Source organism: Salmo trutta, chromosome 12, assembly GCF_901001165.1.
Source record: "Salmo trutta chromosome 12, fSalTru1.1, whole genome shotgun sequence".
Taxonomy (NCBI): domain Eukaryota; kingdom Metazoa; phylum Chordata; class Actinopteri; order Salmoniformes; family Salmonidae; genus Salmo; species Salmo trutta.
The window spans coordinates 83,680,278-83,701,694 of NC_042968.1; the positions used below are offsets into that span (position 1 = coordinate 83,680,278).

General features: G+C 41.8%; 1 protein-coding gene across 1 annotated transcript; it reads right to left on the reverse strand.

The window, feature by feature from the left end:
• Positions 1-19,779: 19,779 nt before the first annotated feature.
• si:dkey-22f5.9 (liver-expressed antimicrobial peptide 2) lies at positions 19,780-21,132 on the reverse strand. The gene is made up of 3 exons (XM_029770087.1): positions 20,974-21,132; positions 20,689-20,855; positions 19,780-20,587 (listed from the first exon to the last, which is right to left on the reverse strand). The coding sequence occupies exons 1-3, from the start codon at positions 21,040-21,042 to the stop codon at positions 20,548-20,550; spliced, it is 276 nt and encodes a 91-aa protein (XP_029625947.1). The 5' UTR covers positions 21,043-21,132; the 3' UTR covers positions 19,780-20,547.
• Positions 21,133-21,417: the final 285 nt, after the last annotated feature.

Here is a 21,417-nt window from a genome sequence, read left to right on the forward strand (position 1 = left end):
AGGTCATCTGATGCAGCACTCCATCACTCTCCTTCTTGGTCAAATAGGCCTTACGCAGCCTGGAGATGTGTTGGGTCATTTTCCTTTTGAAAAACAAATGATAGTCCCACTAAGTGCAAACCAAATGGAATGGCGTATTGCTGCAGAATGCTGTGGTAGCCATGCTGGTTAAGTGTGCCTTGAATTCTAAATAAATCACAGACAGTGTCACCAGCAAAGCACCCCCACACCATCACACCTCCTCCGTGCTTCATGGTGGGAACCACACATGCGGAGATCATCCGTTCACCTACTCTGCGTCTCACAAAAACACGGCGGTTGGAACCAAAAATCTCAAATTTGGTCTTATCAGACCAAAGGACAGATTTCCACCGGTCTAATGTCCATTGCTCGTGTTTCTTGTCCCAAGCAAGTCTCTTCTTATTATTGGTGTCCTTTAGTAGTTGTTTCTTTACAGAAATTTGACCATGAAGGCCTGATTCACGTAGTCTCCTTTGAACAGTTGATGTTGAGATGTGTCTGTTACTTAAACTCTGTGAAGCATTTATTTGGGCTGTAATTTCTGAGGCTGGTAACTCTAATGAACTTATCCTCTGCAGCAGAGGTAACTCTGGGTCTTCCGTTCCTGTGGCGGTCCTCATGCACTTCTAGAAACTTTCAAAGTTCTTGAGATTTTCCGCATTGGCTGACCTTCATGTCTTAAAGTAATGATGGACTGTCATTTCGCTTTGCTTATTTGAGCTGCTCTTGCCATAATATGGACTTGATCTTTCACCAAATAGGGCTACTGTATCTTCTGTATATCACCCCTACCTTGTCACAACATGACTAATTGGCTCAAACGCATTAAGAAGGGAATAAATTCCTCAAATTAACTTTTAACATGGCACACCTGTTAATTGAAATGCAATAAAATATATTTTGATTTGTTTAACACTTTTTTGGTTACTACATGATTCCATGTGTTATTTCATAGTTTTGATGTTTTCACCATTATTATACAATGTAGAAAATAGTAAAAAATAAAGAAAACCCCTTGAATGAGAAGGTGTGTCCAAACTTTTGACTGGTACTGTAAATACATGAATATAAAGAGACATGAGCCAAAACCAATTACCTGTAGAATGGTAGAATTCGTTCCATTTCATCAGTTCTACCAGCTAATATGAGACTTTTAGATTACATAACAATTGAGGACACATCATAAGTGCCTATGTATTTTCAATGTTGTGTTCACCTACAATCTCACCACAAAGCTGGCCATCTTTTCCCCTCCCTTTCTGGCTAACCTCCTCCTTTCCTTCTAAGTTCAACTTTGTTTATTTGTCATATACACATGATAATATGGAGGAGTATACCAAACAATAGGAACACCTACCTAATATTGAGTTGCTTCCTTTTTGCCCTCAGAACAGCCTCAATTCGTCAGGGCATGGACTCTACAAGGTGTTGAAAGCGTTCCACAGGGATGCTGGACCATGTTGACTCCAATGTTTCCCACGGTTGTGTTAAGTTGGCTGGATGTCCTTTGGGTGGTGGATCAATCTTGATACACACAGGAAACTTTTGAGCGTGAAAAACCCAGTAGCGTTGCAGTTCTTGACACAAACCGGTGCTCCTGGCACCTACTACCATACCTCGTTCAAAGGCACTTTCATTTTTTTGTCTTTCCCATTCACCCTCTGAATGGCACACATACACAATACATGTCTCAATTGTCTCAAGGCTTAAAAATCCATCTTAAACCTGTCTCCTCCCCTTCATCTACACGGATTGGAGTGGATTTAACAGGTGACATCAACAAGGGATCATGGCTTTCACCTGGTCAGTCTATGTCATGGAAAGAGCAGGTGTTCTTAATGTTTTGTATACTTAATGTACATGTAGGTACACAGTGCAATTAAGGAAATTAGCAGGGGGGGGGGGTTCGACAGGCCATTTTCTTGCAGTCCCAAAATGGAAGGGGAGGGGCTGAGAATTTCGGCAGGCAAGAAAATAGTCTTGCCGAAATCCTCCCCCCTCTAATTTCCTTAATTTTGTGGCTAGAGTCAAATACTTTCTGTGGCACACATCAGAGTCAAATACTTTCTATAGAACAAACTTCACGTCAGGATTGGCAAACGAAATGAATAATTAATGTATGTGTGTTATATTAAACATAGAAGAGGGAGTAAAATGTAAGCAAGCAATGAACATTTCAGAACAACTACTAGTCGAATATGACATGGGAGAGATGACGAATTTTGGCAGAGATTTATAGATAGGCTAATACACTTGAAACAAATAGCCAAACCGGAAACTGCAGACATTACTAGTGCCTCCTCCGCGATCAAACCGACATAAAAAAATAAAATGAAACACAGCCTAACTTGATCAGAAATCTCAACTAGCAGGCAAGTCGCAGCAATGAAGAATTGAGTGCGTGCGCGTTTACGTGAAGGAAGGGGAGAATTCTGTCAGGGGGGAGCTTTTCGGCACAACACCGTCAGTTCTACCACCTCAACATTACACATTTCAAACAGGGTTAAATATGTTGTTGTAGTAAAGTTCCGCTTCAGTCCACAGGGGGGCACTGTGTCACGGTCAGAAGATATGTGCTTCAGTCAGAAAAACGTTCTCATCTCTTCAATATCAGCTAGCTAGCCAGCCAGTAGCTAATCAGCTAGTCAGCCAAGAAACGAAAGCCAAATCAAATACACTCGCTAGAAATGAACAGTTTTCCCAATATCATGATTTATAGCAACACCCTTATCTTGCTCATTCACTAAATATACAATTAAATAACTCTGACTGAAACCCAATAGCCTAAGGACGCTGAGCACTAATGCTATGCTGCAGACTAACTGCGTGACAGGCGTTATTCTGAGTGATGACGTTTCCATGCTATGGACTGGCCCGCCCGTTCCCCAGACCTGAATCCAATTGAGCACATCTGGGACATCATGTCTCGCTCCATCCACCAACGCCACGTTGCACCACAAACTGTCTAGGAGTTGGCGGATGCTTAAGTCCAGGTCTGGGAGGAGATCCCTCAGGAGACCATCCGCCACCTCATCAGGAGCATGCCCAGGCGTTGTAGGGAGGTCATACAGGCACGTGGAGGCCACACACACTACTGAGCCTCATTTTGACTTGTTTTAAGGACATTACATCAAAGTTGGATCAGCCTGTAGTGTGGTTTTCCACTTTAATTTTGAGTGTGACTAAATGTGATAAATTGGATTTCCATTGATTATTTTTGTGTGATTTTGTTGTCAGCACATTCAACTATGTAAAGAAAAAAGTATTTAATAAGATTATTTCATTCATTCAGATCTAGGATGTGTTATTTTAGTGTTCCCTTTATTTTTTTGAGCAGTGTATATTCCCCTGAGAAAGACAAAACTCACTTTTCCTTTGTTAAACATTCATGTTTGTTTGTTCAACAATAAAATTAATCCTGAGGAATACAATTTGCCTAATAATTGTGCAGGCAAGTGTAGTTTCTGAAAAGTTGTCACTACTCAGATCTTACTTAATCTTAATTACTTTCTGAGATCTGTATTCAACAAGTTTTAAAAGTAGTAATTTTGGGAGGATCTGTATTCATAGTGGTAGTCATCTCAAAGTAACTATTTGTATGACTAAGTCACATGGGGTGTGTCACGTCCTGGCCAGTATAAGGTTAATTGTTTTTGTAGTTTGGTCAGGGCGTGACAGAGGGTATTTGTTTTATGTGGTTCAGGGTGGTGTGTTTTTGTTAAAAGGGTGGTTGATTTAGTAATTCCGGGTTTTGGTTTATGTTTAAGTATTTCTATGTGGAGTCTAGTAAGTGTATGTCTATGTTTGGTTAATTGGGGTTGGGACTCTCAGTTGAAGGCAGGTGTTGTCTATCTGCCCTTGATTGAGAGTCCCATATAGTAGGGTGTGTTTGTGATTTGTGGGTGATTGTTCTGTGTTGAGCCTTAAGCTTTGCCAGACTGTTTTTGTCGGTTTTGTTTTGCTATTTTGTACGTTCATTTTTGGAAGTTAATAAAAATCAAGATGAGCATACACGTACCTGCTGCGTTTTGGTCCTCCTTCACCGACGACAACCGTGACAGGGTGAGGGGCTTGACCTTTCAATGTTTGCATTAAAACCAGTTAAATGGAACTAAATTAATTTAAAATGTAATCTATGTAATCCCCAAAAGTAATTATTTATCATGAGGGCCGTACACAATTGTCCATACTCCAACAAAGGTAAAATCTCACCTTTCTGGTGAGTTATAAATTGCTCAAGTGTAGTCATTTTTTATGACACAAGCTCAACTACACAGTACAAATATACAAAAAATATGAAATATTTTGATGTATTTCCTATTCAACAAAACTGTATGAATAAGGCTTGAAATGACTATGCTTTCTAAAAATAGTATAATCGAATTAAAAAACGACTAAGATTTCACCTTCCTTATAACTGTAAAATACATATATGTTAATTGTTAGAGAAAATGTGCATATTTTTTTTAAAGGTCTCTCTTGATCACAAAGTCTGCCGCGACCGCTGTGAACAGCACAGAGCTCTCTAGCTTCGCTTCCTGAACTCGTTAGGAACTTTCCTTTCATCTCATATTAAATGAGGTCCGTCTATGACAGTGTTTTTTATTAAAAATCTATTATTTTAGATGATTTTGATAAAGTTGGCTATAAATCGATCTCTGAATGTGCTAGAGTGACAAAACCACTCTCTCCTACTGTGCTACAATGTAAGGTTTGCAGGCATGTGCTTTGTCAATAGCAACTCCTTCAGCCAGGAGTTGGACAGTCGGCAGAGCGAATGACATGATAGGAGCGCCATCCCAGCTTCAAGTGGTGTTAGATTTCACATCCTACTTCACACAGGCGGAAGAGATATACTCCTGTGGCCTTGAGAAGCAGGGCTACCAGTCAATGCAAGCCATTTCAATCTACGGTGTCCACAGATCGATTTATAAGGAAAATGTCAGTCGGAACCGGTACCAGAGCCACACAGGTCTCCTAAACAGAGGACTTTAAATCTAAGAGGTTTTTAAATCAATTATTATAGTGCTACTAAATGTGGCCAATTGGCATGGCAATGCATGAGAGGGTGTGAACCTTGACCCTTTGCCATCATGAAAGGTTGCACCATTATCATTTTAATGTGACGTTACAGATGACGTATAATGGCAACAAATACAATAGGATTTCACCCAGCTTTGCTGCTTGAACCCCTAATAACTTGTATTTCCTGTGAATGGGGTGTGTGTGTGATCTCAAATGAGATAAAACATTGACTTTAGCTAACTAGGTTGGTAATGATATAACCTGCATTGTCTTTTGGACAGCCCTGCCACAGACACACCCCATTAATCAAGTTAAGTTGTATTAGTTGTATGTACAGGATACACAAGGTATACTCCGTCAAAGGAAATGCTTACTTGCAGGTTCCTTCGACAATACAATAAGAAATAATACAAATATAAGAATACGAGCATAAAGTAAATGGCTATAACACAGGAAGGCTACATTTAAAGTCCAAAATGTACATGTGTTTTGGGGAAGCGAAATTGGGGGGCAAGTGTTCAAACTGTGCAGTATTTATTTTTTATTTATTTATTTTTATTTCACCTTTATTTAACCAGGTAGGCAAGTTGAGAACAAGTTCTCATTTACAATTGCGACCTGGCCAAGATAAAGCAAAGCAGTTCGACAACATACAACAACACAGAGTTACACATGGAGTAAACAACATACAGTCAATAATACAGTAGAAAAAAAAACAAGACTATATACAATGTGAGCAAATGATGTGAGATAAGGGAGGTAAAAGCAAAAAATGCCATGGTGGCAAAGTAAATAAAGTATAGCAAGAAAAACACTGGAATGGTAGATTTGTAGTTTGAAGAAAGTTCAAAGTTCAAATATAAATAATATTTTATCTACCATAATAAGAGCCTGGTAGCAGCAGTTGTGATGTGTAGCATCAAATCACATTGTATTTGTCACATGCCGAATGATAAAACCACGTATTTGGCGTTAATAATCGGTAGCATGGAGAGACTACATTTACAGCCGATTGAAAAGCCCTCTGGGTGCTAAGAGGAACACCGTAAAATCATGACGCTTACAGTGAAATGCTGAATACAACAGGTGTAGTAGACCTTACAGTGAAATGCTGAATACAACAGGTGTAGACCTTACAGTGAAATGCTGAATACAACAGGTGTAGTAGACCTTACAGTGAAATGCTGAATACAACAGGTGTAGACCTTACAGTGAAATGCTGAATACAACAGGTGTAGACCTTACAGTGAAATGCTGAATACAACAGGTGTAGACCTTACAGTGAAATGCTGAATACAACAGGTGTAGACCTTACAGTGAAATGCTGAATACAACAGGTGTAGACCTTACAGTGAAATGCTGAATACAACAGGTGTAGACCTTACAGTGAAATGCTGAATACAACAGGTGTAGACCTTACAGTGAAATGCTTACAAGTCCTTATCCAACAATGCAGTTTAAAAGACTTTAATTTTTTTTAAAATAAAATAAAAGTAACAAATAATTAAAGAATAGCAGTAAAATAACAATAGTGAGGCTATATACAGGGGGTACCAGTACAGAGTCAATGTGCGGGGGTACAGGTTAGTCAGGGTGTCACGACTTCTACTGAAGTTGATGCCCCTCCTTGTTCGGGTGGTGTTCGGCGATCGACGTCACCGGCCTTCTAGCCTCCATTGATCAGTTTTTCATTTTCCATTGGTTTTGTCTGGTCTCTTTACACACCTGTTTCATATCCCAGTAATTATATGTGTATTTAACCCTCTGATTCCCCTCATATCTCTGTCGGTGATTGTTATGTACGTGTTGTTTCTGTATCGGTGTGCGACGGGATATTGTTTTACACGGATTATTTTTCTACGTTGGTTTTTTGGAAATAAATATTCAATTTTTAACCACTCTGTTTTCTCCTGCGCCTGACTTCCCTGCCACCTACATACACGGACTATGACAGAATCACCGACCAATTTTTTTGAAGTCAGCAGGAGAAGAGATCCCGGACAGGGAGGTGGAGGCTCGCATCCAGAAGAATGCGCTCCGCGATCCAATGCGCTGCTATGGGTCGCGCTGTTCAGCTGATGGACCGCTTAGAGAGACGGGAGATTCAGCCAGCGCCTCCACCAGCCCAACCGGGGTCGATCCAAGACACCCCTTGTCAACCTGAACCGGGTGGTATTCGTCTAGCCATGCCTCTGGGTTACGACGGAAGTACTGCCAACTGCCGGGGTTTCCTGCTCCAATTAGAACTTTCTCTGGCCACGGTCCACCCAGTCCCATCAGACCGAGAGAAGATTTTCGCCCTCGTCTCGTGCCTCACCGGGAGAGCCCTGGAATGGGCCAGCGCTATGGTTGAAGGAGGAGATACGGCGTTGGACCGATATGAGGAGTTCATCCGCCGTTTCCGGGCAGTCTTCGACCACCCACCCGAGGGCAGAGCGGCGGGTGAGCGCCTCTACCATCTGAGGACTTGGACTTCAGGACCCTGGCAGCCGGTGCAGGATGGAATCACGGGGCCCTGATAGATCATTATCGCTGCAGTCTGCGGGAGGACGTCCGTCGGGAGCTGGCCTGTAGAGACACCACCCTAACCTTCGACCAGCTGGTGGATCTGTCCATCCAGTTGGACAACGGGCTGGCTGCTCGTGGACGTCCAGATCAGGGTCTGGTGGTTTCATCCTCCTGCACCCCCTCTCCTATAACCATGGAGCCAGGAGAGAGGGTGCGGAGGGAGTTCCCGCTCGCGTACCGTCAGTGACCGCAGAGCACACACTGCTGGTCGGTGCCGGGTAGGTTCTTCTGGGAATCGAGGTAACAGGCAGGGCGCTCTGGCGCCACCCCAGGTGAGTAGGCACCATTCTCATCCAGAGCCCTCTGTTGCTCATATATTTGTCTGTCACTTTTCCTGATTGGAAGACGGCATTTAGTACCACCTCAGGGCATTATGAGTACCTTGTCATGCCGTATGGGTTAAAAAATGCTCCATCAGTCTTCCAGTCTTTTGTCGATGAGATTTTCAGGGACCTGCACGGGCAGGGTGTAGTGGTGTATATCGATGACATTCTGATTTACTCCGCTACACGCGCCGAGCATGTGTCCCTGGTGCGCAAAGTGCTTGGTCGCCTGTTGGAGCATGACCTGTATGTCAAGGCTGAGAAATGCTTGTTCTTTAAACAGTCCGTCTCTTCCCTGCCACCTACTTACACTGACTATGACACAGGGTAATGGAGGTAATATGTACATGTAGAGTTATTAAGTGACTATGCATAGATAATAAACAGCGAGCAGCAGCGTAAAAGAGGGGGTTGGGGCAATTCAAATAGTCTGGGAAGCCACTTGATTAGATGTTCATGAATGTATGTGTGTGTTGTATGTGTGAGTGCATGTGTGCTAAGGTGCAGAGAATCAGAGCAGAAGGTTAGTCCAGTTCAATGTAACTGGTTCTACCACGTTCGTCATCTCACCAGGTGTGTTAACTTTGATTATAAAATGTTTTAGTCTCCTGTAGTAATCAGGGATGCAAACTGGTGAGGGCCCAAAAAGGTGACACTTTTTTGTTGTTGCTCTGAAACATGCAAAATCCCTGCTAGGTGGAAATGCAGGTTTTAACTAATTAAACAAAAAAGAATATGATCTACATGATCAGTCTCTGTGTGTAAAATAAAAAGTGGTTACTGTGAACCTAACTCACAGCTAAAAAATGTAAATAAAGCAATCCAATGTTATTTGTTGCCTAGACTTTACTGCAAATGACACTCAAGTCTTGCGGGGGAAGAAAATACACTAATATTGCAGTTAGCCATGACAGCCTTTATAATAGAACGCTTGTCACCACACACACTAATATTGCACTTGGGAAAAAAACATCTTAAAGTAGAAATAGTATGAAACAGACATTCTATTTTGGCTCTATTATAGTGGCCACTATAGTAGACATCGATCAACTGCACAAGGCTACATGTGTGCAAAAATAACGTGAACTGAGTAAAAAAAATTAAATAATCCCCCCTCACTCACACAAACGTGTTAGTGCATTTGTTTTGTTGAACTTTTCATTTCATTTTTTATTTATTTCACCTTTATTTAACCAGGTAGGCTAGTTGAGAACAAGTTCTCAATTCCTGCTACTTCTTAAATACTTCATTCTCTAGTAAAGTCTTATTCAAATTTACAGTAACCGTTAACTTTTTTTGTTGACAAACTATGCACATTTATCTTTATTGGAATCCCTTTGTGGTCTGTTAAAATCGATGGTTTAATTGAGACTATCAACCTTGTCAGCCATATCTTCAAATATCAGCCAGAAATCAGTATGGGATTGTGTAGATACATTTATGTTTACATAGAGTACCAAAGATTTATCTGGGTTCTTATGTCGACAAATATCTGGAACACCTAACCTTAGACATATATTCCTTATCTCACAAACAGAATTGCTCTCCTTAGGAAGCCATCTATCTAGATCATGTAATACTGTATTAAAATCTACACCTCATATTACTTTGGCCAATGGAAATTTAGACATCATTTTACTTATTTTCCTCTCAATGTCTCTAAATAACATAGTTACTTGACATCTACCGATAGCATAATCAATCTCCCTGTATTATCTGCTTCATGACTCAGTACATTACTCTTAAAGCCAAATATCATCCCCCCATTGCCACTTCCAAAACGCAGCATCGGTGGAACAGGTATGAGTTTCTTGAATGAAATAAAAGTCGCCACTCTTACAATAGAAAAATAAAGATTTCCTTTTAAAAATATTACGGATTCTCCTGGAATTCATAGAAAAAACTATAATTGACATCTACTGTCACAATGACTATATGAAGAATATTGAACTTGTATACGTTCACATGAACCGGGCTTTCACAAAATGAAACGTTCTTACTAGTTGCAAATAAAGTATTTTGCCCAGGCAGGTGGTAGACCTAAAGTATATATTGTAATGACCTGACTAGATCATGAAGGAACAATTGTCCAGACAGAGGATTGAGTTTACGAATTGACGGTTTATTAACCCAACTTTACACAGGCTACTGTTTGGCCGTAGCCCACGCCAAATAAATGAAGGATACCCCACAAACCAACCGTGACATTCTCTTGTGAAGCCCCGACGTAAGAGAGAGAAAAATAGCTAAACCCGGTCTTATCTTCCAATGCTCCATCCCACTGCCCAACCCCCCTCCACGCCACTCCGCCAACCACCAGGCTGCCCTGCATCAGAACATTCCAGGCATTCCCGTGATTGGCAGATAGCCGGTTGATTGGCATGTTGGATCCCGCGATCACTGGGTACTGTAAGTACAACACAACGAACTAATAGCTTAACAGATAACACACAGCTGTCTGTGCGGGTCGCTACATTATCAATCAATCCTTTCCTTTCTGTTGTTAAATGGACCAAAAGAGAAACAAATCTTTCCTACTGATGAGTCAACAGGGTCAATAGAAGGTAGGCTCTGAGGGTCAGGTCTTGACACGTTCCTGAATAATAAAGCAACACCTGAGGGCATCTAAAACAATTGCAAAATCTTTAGGTGTTACAGGGACCTTGAAAAGGGATAAGAATTCCTTATAACTAAGTAAAATACCCTCTGCATTTACCAGTTGGCTCACCAATAGGATATTATTTCAGAACCAATATTCTAAAAACAAAGAAGTACTTTTATACAATACGTCCCGATTATTCTATATATAATATCTGCGTGGAGAAAAATTATGCTTATAGATTAAGGACCATGATCAGAAAACCTGCCGATGAAAAGCAGAAAGTTTCACTGGAACTTTGTCAATATTATAATTGCAAACCAACATGAAGTTAAGGCCACCAAAAGTAGAGAAGACATGATGGGGAATAAAATTCCACATAGAAGTGGGTCTTCTTAGGAATTGTTTTATCCAATTAATCTTATAAAAGTATTATTTAAGGTAGTAAAGTCCAGAAAACTCAGCCCACCATTCTCATGTGTTCATTACAACAGTTTTCCTAGTGTAATGAGCGTTGTAATCCAGTACTGTAGAGCAAAGAGCGGCGAATGTCGTCACTAACCGTAATACAAGAACAAATACCAGACAAATAAAAACTTCTTGAAGCTTTCCGGTAGACTAGACGATTTGTGGTTTATTGCTGCCCTTCACAGGTCGGAGTGCGAATTACACATTTGGGACACTGACACGGGAGAGGGGGCCTAGCTGAAGTTAAACAGACTTATCCGATGTCAACTAGATTACTAATGCTTTCATTCTACCATGTAAGACATTATTCTGTCTACTTTATTTAGTCTTCTAGGGCAGAAAGTTGTGACAGAAGAGAAGCTGCACGTATCTATCTATAGTTGACAAACAATTGGCCTACCAAATGTCGGAAATGATAAGCAGAAATGTGATGGCAGTGTTAGTGTCCCCTGGCTATGATAACAAACAACAAAACATTGTCGTCTGATTTGCTTAGTAACTAATTTGAAATGATTTATACTTTTACTTTTGATACTTATGTATATTTAAAACCAAAAACTTTTACTCAAGTAGTATTTTACTGGGTGACTTTCACTTTTACTTGAGTCATTTTCTATTAAGTATCTTTACTTTTACTCAAGTTTGACAATTGGGTACTTTTTCCACCACTGATAACGGGATATTAGTATCCATTTAAATGTGTTCAATATAGCTGCAGCGTCTGAAGAATTTACTTGGAATTAAAATTGCCACAATCTTTAAAAACAAAAATGAATTTAATTGGAATTTAGACTGTCTGAATTGGAATTGTATAGAAAATCATCCCTGGAATGGAATTGAACAAGAACCATCCTTGGAATGGAATTGACCCCAATCCTGATGTACACACACACACACTCACTCCCTCGCTCTACCCCTGAGGAGTGACACTACCTGTAACGCCCTGGCCATAGAGAGGGTTTTTTTATTGTCTATTTTTGGTTTGGCCAGGGTGTGACATGGGTTGGCTTTCTAGGTTTCTTTTTCTATGTTGGTGGTTTTCTTTGTTTCGGCCGTGTATGGCTCTCAATCAGGAACAGGTGTAGATTGTTGTTGCTGATTGGGAGTCATACATAGGCAGCCTGTTTTTCCTTTGGGGTTTGTGGGTAAATGTTTTCTGTCTAGTATTTTGTTATTCCTGACAGAACTGTTTGGCTGTCATTTTCGTGTTTTCTTTTGCTAGTGTTCATTCGGTCATTAAAATAATTTAAGATGAACACATCCTCCGCTGCACCTTGGTCTCATTCTGACGACGGCCGTTACAGATTCACCCACCAACAACGGACCAAGCAGCGGAGGAAGGAGCAGAAGGTTCAGGATTCTTGGCAGTGGGAGGAATTACTGGACGGAAAGGGACCATGGGCTCAAGCTGGGGAGTATCGCCGCCCGCAGTGGGAGATCGAGGCAGCGAAAGCTGAGAGGCGCTGGTATGAGGCAAGGGAGCGCAACAGGCACGAGAGGCAGCCCCAAAACATTTTTTGGGGGGGGCACACGGGGAGTGTGGCAGAGCCAGGATGGAATTCTGGGCCAACTCCCCGTGCTTACCGGAAGCAGCGTGGTACTGGTCAGGCACCGTGTTATGCTGTGAAGTGCACGGTGTCTCCAGTGCGCACTCAGAGCCCGGTGCGCTATAGACCAGCCCCCCGCAAGTGCCATGAGAGTGTGGGCATCGAGCCAGGACGGATTGTGCCAGCTCAGCGCGTCTGGTCTCCAGTGCGCTGTTTCGGTCCAGGCTATCCTGCGCCGGCGCTGCGCACTGTGTCTCCGGGGCGCTGGGAGGGTTCAGTTCGTCCTATGCCTGTGCTCCGCCCATGCTGGGCAAGAGTGGGCATTCAGCCTGGAGTATGGGTGGCAAGCCTACGCACCAGAACTCCAGTGCTCCCCCACAGCCCGGTTTATCCTGTGCCTCCTCCTCGGACCAGGCCTCCAGTGGGTCTCTCCAGCCTGGTCTATCCTGTGCCTCCTCCCAGGACCAGGCCTCCAGGGGGTCTCTCCAGCCTGGTCTATCCTGTGCCTCCTCCCAGGACCAGGCCTCCAGGGGGTCTCCCCATCCTGGTACATCCTGTGCCTCCTCCTCGGACCAGGCCTCCTGTGGGTCTCCCCAGCCTGGTGAGTCCTGTGCCTGCGCCCAGAGCCAGGCCTCCTGCATGTCTCCCCAGCCTGGTGAAGTCTGGGCCAGAGCCGCCCGCCTGTCCGGAGCCGCCAGAGTCGCCCGCCAGCCGGGCGCAGCCAGGGTCGCCTGCCAGTCCTCCGGCGCAGCCAGGGGCGCCACCGAAGTGGGCTAAGCCGAGGGTGGAGCGGGGTCCACGTCCCGCACCAGAGCCGCCGCTGTAGGAAGGCCCACCCGGACCCTCCCCTTTAGAGTCAGGTTTTGCGGCCGGAGTCCGCACCTTTGGGGGGGGGGGGTACTGTAACGCCCTGGCCATAGAGAGGGGGGGGGGGTACTGTAACGCCCTGGCCATAGAGAGGGAGAGAGGGGGGGAGGGGAGGGGGGGAGAGAGGGCCCCCTGGGTGCACGTTCTGAAAGTTGCATGAGTGAAAGAACGCTTAGTTTTGCCAGTTGCGCTGACGTTGATCTCAGGAATCCCACAGGTTTGTTTTGTCCCCACATTCCCCCCAAAATCCAGAGAAAGGACTGAAGGACTGCTGGTTCACACGTCTAGAAAAAAGATGTAGACCGTCTACACCAGGGATGGGAAACTTTTTTTAGGCCTGCGGACCAATTTCACTAAATATATATTTTTTTGGAACTAAGTCAGGGTCTCAACTTACTGTTGAGAGTTATAATAACAAAATACATAAGATGCAATTTCGAAATTAGGTTGTTCAATTAGCCCTTGTCAGCTACTTTTAGTCTAGCAACCAGCTATCTAAACTTGTAGTAAATAATTACCAACCAGGGTGGAGCCCATTGATCATATTATCATATTAAAAACTGCTAACATTTCCCACCCTATGGTAAAATGTGGAGAATTGCAGGATTTGTTTCTTTCATTTAGCTGATGGGGGGTACGCAGACCGATGAGCCACTGTGGCCTCATGATGAGTTCCGCTTTTTTGGTGGCCTCCACCCCCATCAAAGTTGACCATCCCTTGTTAATAAAAACCCGCAGAGCTCAGCAAATGCACTGAACATCAACAGCAGGTCAAAAGGAGAACTTCTTGCCACTTTATATGCAGCTTTTATGTAGAACATGACGTCCTGAATGAGTATCATCTCGAGTGTAGACGATATGAAGGCCAGCCGATGACAGCAGACAGGATTAACAGAGCGGCTGCCACATTTGAAGGTTTAAGGTTGCAGCAATACTGGAGGAGAGGGCATACAGTGGGGTATGGATGTGTACCTGATGCGGTCATTTGGGTCAGGAAGAGCAAGAACATTGAGGTGGCATCCACCGGGCAGCAGGTGACCCTACTCATCGTCTCCCACCACTGTAGCAGTTGTCTGGGAGTTATACTTGGAGTTCATGCAGTCAGACTTGCACTTGCTGTATTTAAATGTCTCCACTTTGTTAATCTGAGAAAAAGGAAGAAACACCCGGGGCCTCATTGATCAATATTGCATAGAAAATATAAAATACTACTTATGAACCGAATTTAGACTGTTCGTACTCATAGAAAAAGTGTGATTTATCAAACAATCCTATGCACACTGGTAGAAGATGTGTTGATGAATACCAATTGTGAATGACTTTCGCCATTTGCATTTTGAAACGTGCCTAATTAACCATACATGGCTAAAATCATTGCTTTAATGGCTTTGAGGAATATACAAACGCCTTACCATTAAATATCCCACAATGGCGCAGCAAAAAAATAATACAAACAGGACAATTGGGACTACTCAAGTTGCTTTAGCAATGGCAAATATCCCCCAAATGGAGTAGGTAACTCTCACCAATAAGCCATCCATGCTCAACAGCTCCCTCCTGTAGACGTACAGGCAGGCCAACATTGCTGAAGTAGAGGGCGGTGTTTAAACAATTGAGTAGGTGAATTTATGGAGATTTAGAGAGAGTTCCTTAGTTTATGGTTCTTTAATGTTGATTGGAGATGAAAAAAAGGTTTGCAATTCTGTGCCATGTCACTTAGCCATGGCCGGCCCGCTCATTAGGCAGCCGCCCGTGGTGGCAAATTGACGAGGGCGGCATTTTCTGAGCTAAACTGACCAAGACGTACCCCCAACAACACATAAAACCTCATAATTCTGCCCCAAAACAATCACAATTTCTCTCAGTGTTGTGGGCTTTTTAGTTGAGCACGCTGATGCCGTCTTGTAATAAGCAGTGTCCATTTTGTCAAAGGCAGAGACGCAATATATTTATCTTGTCCATTCCCAGTGCACCTCTCCAGGGTTGTTAGAGAGACGCATTGCTGCGGCGCTCCATCAACATGCCATCCATTTTTTTTACATAAATCATTTAGCAGATATAACATGGTAGAAAGACTATGTGGCCTTTTCTGTAGCCTACAGGCTGGGGATAAAATGTATGACAATGTAATGAGATGGGAACTTTTTACATTATACAGGTATCTCCGATCAAATAGCTTAACCTACTTGGCGACCAATCAAATAAAAATATGCGCTGACATGTTAACAAACAACATATCCTAAAAACAGGACAAACAGGTCAAAGTAAAATGGACAATATGGAATGGACAATCAGGCTACTCACATAACTGCTGTCCAAGAGTTTCACCCCATAGGCTAAATTGTTATGATCAGTTGTTTCAAGTTTGTATACATTTTTTTTACATGCTGATCATAGCAAAAAATAAAATACTTCTGCATTTGTCGCTGTGTTAACACATTGCAAATAGGTTCAGGATAACTCCAACTGATAAAGTTGGGTAGCTGAAATTCAGAGCTTAAATAGCCAATTTGATTAGTCACAGAAATCAGGACTTGCCAATGCAACGGCATGTTTTACAAATGGTGGGACTACCATAAGGATGGGCATTCATAAAATTCCATTGCAGGCCTACATGGTAGGCTACACCCCAGTAACCACAGACCAACACCAACGTCTTTTTTTGTTTTACGAAACAGTAGTCCAATCACGTAGATGGGCATTCCTAAAATGTCATTTCAGGCGACACTGTAGGCTGTACTGTAGGCTGTACCCCAGTACTGTAGGCTGTACCCCAGTACTGTAAGCACGGACTGAGGCTGACGCCTTTAGGCTGTATTTTCTTTGGTCCTGTCCGGACATCTTTTTTTGGTCCAGATTTTGTCCGGTCTGGGCCAGCCTTGATTTGGTCTAAACATAGACATCTATCAATGACGTCTTTTCACTTTTCATTCAGAACCTAAATTGAACCTAACTTCAACGTCTGGAAAACATGTATTTTAGACGTCATTTTGCTTACTGGGATGAAAATTGTGGCAGAAAGGCCAGGACCAGCCCTGCACTCAGCTGTGATTATCCAATTAGCTGTCCATTTATCCATACAAGATGTGGTGTGGAAATAATAAACATGATAAAAATGACATGCAGACTAAGACAAGGCACATATTCATTTAACAATAACAAAACAAGATATACAGCTCCTCGTCTGTTATAATAATCCAATGACTGAAACCAAAATACAAGTAGATAGCAACATCAGACTAGCCAGTTAAACAATGACAGGCAAAAATGTAGCTATTAATGTTAGATAGCTAGCATAAAAAATAGATACATAATGCTTTAATAATTATGCAAATATTCTTAAAGTATTGACAAATGTCAGTGAAATATGGATAAAACAAATACCGTATTTACAGTTCTGGTATTTACACACAGTGATGAATAAATTAATTAGAACGGAATAATGTCCAAAAACTGAGATTTGTGTTCACAGCAGGTGGCAAGCTGCACTTGGTAAAGAATTGATAGCTGTGATGTCATCACTGAAATATTTTTCTTCTTCTATGATGGGTTTAAAAGCGGTTGGCATCCAATGTTAATGGCGCGCCGCAGCCACCAGCTGGACAGGATATTGAACGAGAAAAAAAAAATCCATTGTGGAAAAACTGCATACAAAAAGTTACACGTCAACAGACAAAACCCATCTTAATTAAGCAATTAACATCCCATCATGCCTAGGGTCATAACAATGCTGGTCAGGCAATTATTTTGTCTACCATGGCTATGCCCCCATAGGATGACCATGCCCACATCCACAGGGCACGAGTGGTCACTGAATGGTTTGAGCATGAAAACGATGTAAACCATATATCATGGCCATATCAGTCACCAGATCTCAACCCAATTAAACAATTATGGGAGATTCTGGAGTGCAGCTCTTTCCACCGCCATCAACAAAACACCAAATGATGGAATTTCTTGTGGAAGAATGGTGCCGCATCCCTCCAGTAGAGTTCCGGACACTAGTAGAATCTATGCCAAGGTGCTTTGAAGCTGTTCTGCCCCGTGGTGACCCCAACGCCCTATTAAGACACGTTACTTACTTTATTTTGGCAGTTACCTGTACATGTTTACACACAATATCGCGCATGGAAAAGAGCGTCTGCTAAATGACTTCAATGTAAATGTTGACTGATGCAAGAAATGTGACAGAAGGAGAGGTGCTGATATTAGCATTGAGGATATAAATTCCAACATATAAGCAGTGCACTTTAAAAATCAGACAAGAATCAACAATATTTGCCTTTCCAAAAAATGTAATTGTTTTTGGTATTAAGTAGGGCTAGACTAATCATAAATGTACATTAGATATTGGATACACATCACATCAAAGGTAGCCAGCCTATTGTCATGAATAGGCCCACAGTGCACTCACCAGTTGACGGAGTATAGTTTCCGTAACCATCTGTGCGTTATTGTGAGTTTCACCCCAGAGCACAGAGGGCAGAGTGAGTGACTGCGGGTTTTCGTTCCACCCTTGGACTTGATTGATGAATTAAGGTCACTGGTTAGTAAGGAACTCCCCACAAATGGTTGTCTAGGTCTTAACTGAAAGGAAAAAACAAAAACCCTGCAGACTCTAGGCCAGGGCTGTCCAACCCTCTTCCTGGAGATCTACTGTCCTGTGGGTTTTCAGTCCAACCCTAGTTTAGCAGTTCTGATTCAGCTAGTTAAGGTCTTGTTGAGCAGCTAATTAGTAGAATCAGGTGTGTTAAATTAGGGTTGGACTGAAAACCCACAGGACAGCAGATCTCCAGGAAGAGGGTTGGACTGAAAACCCACAGGACAGCAGATCTCCAGGAAGAGGGTTGGACTGAAAACCCACAGGACAGCAGATCTCCAGGAAGAGGGTTGGACTGAAAACCCACAGGACAGCAGATCTCCAGGAAGAGGGTTGGACTGAAAACCCACAGGACGGTAGCTCTCCAGGAAGAGGGTTGGACTGAAAACCCACAGGACGGTAGCTCTCCAGGAAGAGGGTTGGACAGCCCTGCTCTAGGCCCTCAGTGGAATGAGTTTGACACCCCTGCCCCAGAGATTCTACAGCTCCTCGTGATGTTGATGGTTTTGTGTGAATTTCAGCCCTCAAACCTCGCTGACATTCTCTCTGTTTATTTGAAATTTGAACATTTGCAGGATGAAATCTCTTGAGATGCATCATCTCGTTTTCAGAAGTGTCCAAATGAAGAAAAAAAACGAAGAAAAAAAACAATGCTGCGTAACAATAATAATATAGCACCTACTGTCTAATAATAATAACAATGATGATAATAATACATAAATAAAACCCTATATTATTAACAGCATAAAAAGTTGTGTACAATTACTAATAGGCCTACAACTAATACAAACTACTGCTACAACTACTAATACAACTAATACAAACCACTGCTACAACTACTAATACATCTAATACAAACTACTGTTACAACTACTAATACAACTAATAAAAACCACTGCTAAAACTACTAATACAACAAATACAAACTACTGCTACAACTACTAATACAACTAATATAAACTACTGATACAACTACTAATACATATAACAAAAACTACTGCTACAACTTAGTACCTATAATATATACATAGGCCTACAGATTTACATATCTTCACATGATGATGTTTTAGTCTATTAGTTTAAAAACAAAAACTGTTTGATCTTAACATTTGAAAAAGCCTTTTTTTTTATTCACTGTGTCATTTTAATGCCCTGATTTCTATAGGTAAATGATTAAAGTCAAGCCTTTGTATCTGAAAGACGTTACTCTGACCTCATGATGTGCCTTTGGAATGTGTAATGGCTGCTGTTGTCGAAAGGAGTAGTGTGAGTTTCCTTAACCAATGTAGTTGTCTGAATCAGCTTGTTATAAATTACATCTAAATCGCAAAGTGAGATCTTGGTTGTGTTTTGTTTTGATAGATGATATCACCATAGTCTAGTATAGGAAGCAGCAGTTTGATTACTAAGGTCTGTGTAATGGATACAGTAAAACAATTCTTATTACGGCTTGTTATAGTTGCACCATCGGATGAGAACATGAAAGGGAAGTAAATGTCAGGGTTTAGGGATGTGCATTCTGGTCACTGTCTGTTACTCTGCTTCTCAGACTAGTTAGTCCGTATTTTCTGTGTGCATTAGGCCTAGCCCCAGTGTATAATTGACTACAGCATCTTCAAACGAATAGTTGTCATAAACAATAAAATAAAGTTCAATATAAAGTTATACATAAAAATAAACAAAAAGGCTACAAAGCGTTGAAATATCTGTGCTGTGTCATCAGTAAGATATGAGCAGTCAATGAATAAACAAGAACATAAAAATAATCAGAAATGTACTTTTATTTTTTGCAACTTTAAGTGTGTCTTCTTTTGTTAAACAATGTACGTGTAGACAGGCACAGTACATTGATTCCTTTACAGTACGCTCTTATGCAAATATTTCACCATTGCATTCATTTGTGCGCAAATCTTTGGTGTGTTACTTTTTTTCAAATACATCTGACATTTTGCCTCTTCATTATACTATTTCTATAAAAATCACTACAAAGACATTAGACATGAGTAAGCAAGAATCGTTACAGTACAGTATTATACGGCACATGGATGAATGGTTCATATTCACTTTAGTACACACTTATCAGTTAACAGTGCATACTAAACATTTCAACTAAACACCGTTGTATAGGATGTCAGTCTTCATGTAGGACATTTACACCAATGTTTAATGGTGATCATTGTGTGGACCCCCAAGAAGAGTAGCTGCTGCTTTCGCAACAGCTAATGGGGATCAAATACAAAATAAAATAAAAATACTTTCAACGCTCTTGAGTTGTAGTATTATACAGTACATACATATAAATGGTAAGTTAAAGTGCTTTCAAGTACATGTGAGATCAATATACACCAAGTTGATAAAAACCATTCCTCTAATTTCAAAATGTTTCATCTCTGGCCTACATAAAAAAAACTGTTTGCAATCTGATAAGTTTCACCATGTCTGGAAAGATTCTTGACATGCTTGTTGTAAATCAACTCCAATAAAACATGTTCTCTGATTGGTGAGAAGAAACCTCTGGCTCCTCCACTTCTAGGAATGAACTGCCCCATTGAGGGCACAGCGGCCCCTTCTACACCAGGAGAGAAGTGACAGTCGATCAATATAAATGGGAAAAAAAAACAATCAAAGAACAGCTAATGTATAAAGCCAAGGCAGTTAACTATATCTTACCTGCAGATTTGGGTGGAGCACTCAAAATGGTCTCGGCAGTAGGCCCCAGTGGGCTTGGTACCCATGAACCTCCACAGAGGGGTCATGCGGGTTCTCCGTTCCAGTAGCTTGGTGCCCTGCTGGAGACTCAGCCTTGAATCATGGCTTCCTATTGGACTAGCACACACCTGCCATACAAAGTGTATATGTCAACAACATTTAGCATTACAGTTTCACTACTGGTTAAAGATGGTTAACAACACTATTGCAAAGAAAATGATAAAATAATGATAAAAAGTGCTTTACCTGATGCATAAGAATCAGAGCCACCAGAAACACACCTTGCATTGCTTTGCTGTAGTTTTGACCGTGCATGGTGAGATATATCCTGGAAAATTCGGTGAAAGGTGCTGGATGGCAGGCAGCTAGGTGTCTGTTTCTAACTAGTGTAGCAAGCGTTATTTTGGAGAACTCTGCTTATATACCATCCCTCTCTCTCGCTCTCGCTCTCGCTCTCGCTCTCTCACTCTATCACTCTCTCTCTATCTCACACACACACGCACACATGCTCACACACAGACATATATATATATATATATATATATACACACACACACACGTCATGTCAAATATTTGACAATAGTAAAGTTAAGATCTCCACTGTGGACCAGTAACTCTCTGATTGTAAACTGTCCTAGCACTGAGAGCTATGACCAGAATGACATCAACTCTGCTGATATCTTGGGCACC

Bases quoted from the DNA above. Each gene is read 5' to 3' on its own strand.
- si:dkey-22f5.9 (XM_029770087.1), bottom strand. From the start codon at position 21,042: ATGCACGGTCAAAACTACAGCAAAGCAATGCAAGGTGTGTTTCTGGTG. The intron at 20,856-20,973 runs GTAAAGCACTTT...TTTGTATGGCAG, and splicing joins CTCTGATTCTTATGCATCAG to GTGTGTGCTAGTCCAATAGG. The intron at 20,588-20,688 runs GTAAGATATAGT...CTCCTGGTGTAG, and splicing joins TGCTCCACCCAAATCTGCAG to AAGGGGCCGCTGTGCCCTCA.